At 62.9% G+C, this 4,628-nt stretch overlaps 1 protein-coding gene across 1 annotated transcript in view; it reads left to right on the forward strand.

Moving 5' to 3' along the window:
• Window positions 1–2,270: 2,270 nt before the first annotated feature.
• The window catches only part of LOC104834688 (chromosome unknown open reading frame, human C15orf39), a 4,874-nt gene continuing 2,516 nt past the window's right edge, over window positions 2,271–4,628 (forward strand). Inside the window, exons 1-2 of the mRNA XM_010572247.1 lie at window positions 2,271–4,370; window positions 4,443–4,598. Of these exons, the coding sequence (XP_010570549.1) occupies window positions 2,271–4,370; window positions 4,443–4,598 (2,256 nt within the window). The remainder of the gene's footprint in view (window positions 4,371–4,442; window positions 4,599–4,628) is intronic.

Genomic DNA, 4,628 nt, shown 5'->3' on the forward strand with positions numbered 1-4,628 from the left:
GGGAAGCGTCGATCCTCCAAAGAGGTTTTCAGAGGAGTCCGGGGAAGAAGCATCCTCCCTGCAAAGTGAGAAATTGGTGAAGGTTGGGAAAGAAACCCAACGCGAAGGAACGGCAGAGGGGTGCAGCCCGCTCAGCCATGCCAGAACTGCTGTTTTGGACAGAGCTGCAGCTGGGCAGGGGCACCTGCGCCCACGGCTGGGTGGCCGGTGGACCTGTGAGCCCTGTTTCTGCCCGTAAGGGGTCTGGCAGGGCTCTGCCTGCACGGCAGGGAGAGCTGGCAGGGTGTAGCGTGCGGCTTGCCAGAGCGGGCTGCGTGCGGCTCGGCTCTGGACTCCGGCCGCGCTGCAGAGCAAAGCCACTGTGCTCGGGTCCCTTATCTACCCTTGCAAGTCTCCCCAGTTATCTGCTCCCTTTCCCCTTCTGCGGGCAAGGCTTTTATCTTATCTCCACGCTCTCTTCCTCCATTTCCTTCCTTGCTTCTCTGCTAATTTTTGCCACAAAAAGAAAAAAAAAACACGGGGGAGTGAAGAACAGACACGAGATCCTACTGCAGGAAGTCCATCCATGGGCTTGGGGGATGCTGGGTGATGTATGGCCATGCTGGGAGGATGCTGGGTGATGTTTGGCCATGCTGGGAGGATGCTGGGTGACGTTTGGCCATGCTGGGAGGATGCTGGGTGACATTTGGCCATGCTGGGAGGATGCTGGGTGACGTTTGGCCATGCTGGGAGGATGCTGGGTGACGTTTGGTCATACTTGGGAGATGCTGGGTGATGTTTGGCCATGCTGAGAGGATGCTGGGTGACGTTTGGGCATGCTAGGAAGATGCTGGGTGATGTTTGGTCATGCTTGGGAGATGCTGGGTGACATTTGGCCATGCTGGGAGGATGCTGGGTGACGTTTGGCCATGCTGGGAGGATGCTGGGTGACATTTGGCCATGCTGAGAGGATGCTGGGTGACATTTGGCCATGCTGGGAGGATGCTGGGTGACGTTTGGGCATGCTAGGAAGATGCTGGGTGATGTTTGGTCATGCTTGGGAGATGCTGGGTGACATTTGGTCATGCTTGGGAGATGCTGGGTGACATTTGGCCATGCTTGGGAGATGCTGGGTGACGTTTGGTCATACTTGGGAGATGCTGGGTGATGTTTGGCCATTCTGGGAGGATGCTGAACTGTGGTCCAGCAATGCTCAGGCGGGTCTTGGGGCTCGCTTGGGTGACGTACACAATGCTCAGGTGATGCTGGGGGAATACTGGGTGAAGGTCCAGCGATGCTCTTGGGGCCCAAGCAACGCGCAAGTGTCTTAGTGGGATGCTCAGGAGATGCTGGGGAGTACTGGGGGGATGCTGGGTGATGCCAGGAGATACTGGGGGGATACTTGCACTGCTCAGGGGATGTGGGGTGATGCCCAAGAAGGCCGAGCGATGCTGGGACGGTCTGCCAGCTCCACCTGCTGGCATGCACCGCCTGACACTGCAGGCCAGCACCCAGGTCCCACCTCAGCACCAGCCCAAAATCAGACGAGACCATAAGGAAGAAGGTCCCCCTGAGCTGCAGGCTGCTGCCTTGGGGGGGAAAAGTCTCAAATTAGCTTGGAATTTCACCTTCACCTGAGGCGACCCGGCTTTGCTCCCCGCTGCCTGCAACAGATGCTCGCTGGGGCTTTGAAAGCAAAGCGGTGAGAGCTTTTCAGGGCTTTTCCAAGGAGACGGACGGAGGAATGCTCAGCCAGCCTACCAGGATCCTCCCCCGCCGGCTTCAGGCTCCCATCCTGGCTTAGTGCAGGGCTGCCCCAGCCAGCACCGAGGGAGGGGAGCGCCTGACCGGATCCCTAGCTTCCATGCTGAGGATCAAATGTTGCTTCTCAATTGGGGTGGGCTGGCTTTTTTTAGGATCTCTGCCAGGTGCCGGGAGGCTGCGAGAAGGGAAGTGAGTCCCTGTTGCCCTTGGCAGAGGCGGACTGTGAGACGAGCAGGGCTTCCCACAGATCCCCTCTACTTTAGCCTTCCAGCGTGATGTTGAGCACGAATAAGGAAAAGCTGCACGTGAGAACCAACATGTTTTCTCCAGCCAGTGCGTGGGCAAGGTGACTTTCGGGGAGCTCTCGGTGGCCCCTGTCACGCTGTGCCATTCCACCGCAGACTGAGTGCTTGCCACGGGGACTTACTTTGCTCACGATTTATTTTCTCTCTCTCCCCCCCATTCAGAAAGGCCAGCTCACCTCTCCCATCGCATGCCCTGGTTGGGACACCGGCAGCAACGTATAAATGGCCTCGAAACGGCACTTGGAGTCTCTGGACCCCACGATTTTCAACAAGCTACCTCGGCTGGAAGTGGAGCCTGCCGCCGGCTTCCCCACTGGCCTTTGCAAATCCAGCCCCGTGCCCAACCCCAGCTCCGAAAACCATTTCAACTACAAGGGCTCCTACTTCGCCTGCCCGCTGCAAAGCCCCGACGGCCCTGAGCAGCCCCTGGCACGCTGGAGCCCAGCCACTGCCTACCTGCACTACGGCACCGGCACCGGCGCCGGCAGCCAGCCCATGCCGGCGGAGGGGCCGCTGGTGAGCTGCCTGCTGTACCGACCCGAGGGCCTGGGGACTGGGCTGCAGCTCCCGGGTGCCGAAAAGGCCAAGGACAGTCTGACGCAGGAGCCGCTGATGGTGAGGGAGAAGTGGTCCAGCCCACCGCCAGCTCCGGGACACCCCTTCCCGGTGAAGAAGCCGGTGGCGGTGAACAAGGCGACTCCCCTGGCTGTCCCCAAGCCGGTGTACAGAGCCCCTGCGTGCTTTATGGACCCCAGGATGGCTCTGCCGCTGGGACCCCGGGCGGAGAGCCTGCGGCAGAGACTGGGGGATGCGGACTGGGCTCTGCCCGCTGCCGCCCCCGCCAGCCACCCTCTCCACCCTGGAGAGCCCCGCGGCAGCACCGGGCTGCACAAGAGGGGTCCCCGCTCCAACCCCGGCCTCCCGCCACTGCACCCCAGCCTGACGCTGCCCGCCAAGGAGAAGGTGGGCTCCCCCATCGCCTTCTCCCCCTACTATGCCACCTTTGAGAAATACAGGGGCCCCCCCAGCAACCCGTTCCTGGAAGCCAGCTGCCCCACCACCCACAGCCAGAGGAAGGTGCCCGAGCCCTCCAGCCTCAGCCCGGACCCCTGGGCCAAGCTCCAGCCACCCACCGCCAGCCCAGTGTACCGGGAGAGACCGCCGGTGTGCTACCCGCTGCCCCTCCATAAAGCTGCCCTCCTCTACCACCCCCCGGTTCCCACCATGGAGGCACAGCCCGGCGCCCTGCCTGGAGCCTACAAAGGTTTCGGCTTTGCGGGAAGCGGGGAGCCCTTTCCCAGCTCTTACCTTAAGCCTCAAGCCCCAAGGAGCTACTTTCCCAGCCCCTTGGACACCTACGTGCCGAGGGCGGCCGGCACCAGCGCGGGGGCATCGCCGCCCGCCAAGTCGGCGGTGCTGCCGAGGGATGCTGAGCCGCCGCGGCGAGCTGGGTACATGCCGGGCCCTGGCTTTGCCTTCAGCCCCGGCGATGTGGCCGTATTTGGTACCTCCTTTGCCGGCACGGAGCCGGGCTGTGAGTGGCGCCAGGTGGAAAGTCCCCAGCAGCGAGCGGCAGCGAGGCATGACGGTGCTTTCCAACCCATCTGCGCCCCAGAGAAGGTGCCCGGGGGCTCTGGGGGGCTCGCAGAGATGTTTTTCAAAGGAGAAGGAGGCTGGGTGAAACCCAGCCAGGGGGAGCAGGAGGCCCCTTACCCGGGGAGGAGGAGGGCCAGCCCAGCCCCCCAGGAGACCCCCCGTGGGGGACCGCCGGCTCCCATCATCGTAGGGAAGGGAGATGCCTGCAAAGTCAAGGATGCAGCCAAAGAGCTTGTCCCCCTTTCTCCGCCTGCCTCCCCTCCGCAGGGACTGAAAGACCCGAGGGATGGCGAGGTTTCTTCTTCCTCCCCACCCATGCCAGTGATCAACAACGTCTTCAGCCTGGCACCTTACCGAGACTACCTGGAGGGGACCGAGGGCTCAGCCCCGGTCCCCTTCTGCAGGGAGCATCTGCGGGGGGACACCCCACCCCAAAACATGGGGGGCAGCCGGGAGCCCTCTGCCCTTGGAGACGTCTTGGTGATGTCCAGCCTTCTGCCCGCGGGGTCGGTGGCCGGCTGGGGGCTGAAGACGGGCAGCGGTGCGGTCCAGAGCCCAGGGGAAAGCTGTTACAGAAGGGTCCCCGAAGAGCCAAAGCTTGTCCTCCGAGACCCGGGGTCTCGGGAAGGCAGCCCTGATGGGGTGGGGAGTGGGCAGCCAGCCCCCGAGGACATGGTGTTGGACCTCAGCTTAAAGAGAAAGAAAGCCGGGGAGACCCAGGGACCCGTCAGCCATGCGGAGGGGACGCCAGACAAGGAGGAGGAAGTGGAGGAGGAGGAAGAGGGTCCTGGGGGGGAGGTGGGGGTGGAAGAGGGGGCCAAGCCCCAGGCGCTGCCCTTGCTGCTCGAGGTGGCCTCTGGGGACAAGAGCAACTTCCAGAGCTCAGCCACCTTCATGTTCAAAAAATACAAGATCCTGCGCTCCCTCCTGCCCGGCACCGAGCCCCCCCGGCAGGCCAGCAGCCCCTGCGCCCCCCAGCCGAGC

Source organism: Haliaeetus leucocephalus, unplaced genomic scaffold (assembly GCF_000737465.1).
Source record: "Haliaeetus leucocephalus isolate CR32 unplaced genomic scaffold, Haliaeetus_leucocephalus-4.0 Scaffold339, whole genome shotgun sequence".
Classification (NCBI taxonomy): Eukaryota; Metazoa; Chordata; class Aves; order Accipitriformes; family Accipitridae; genus Haliaeetus; species Haliaeetus leucocephalus.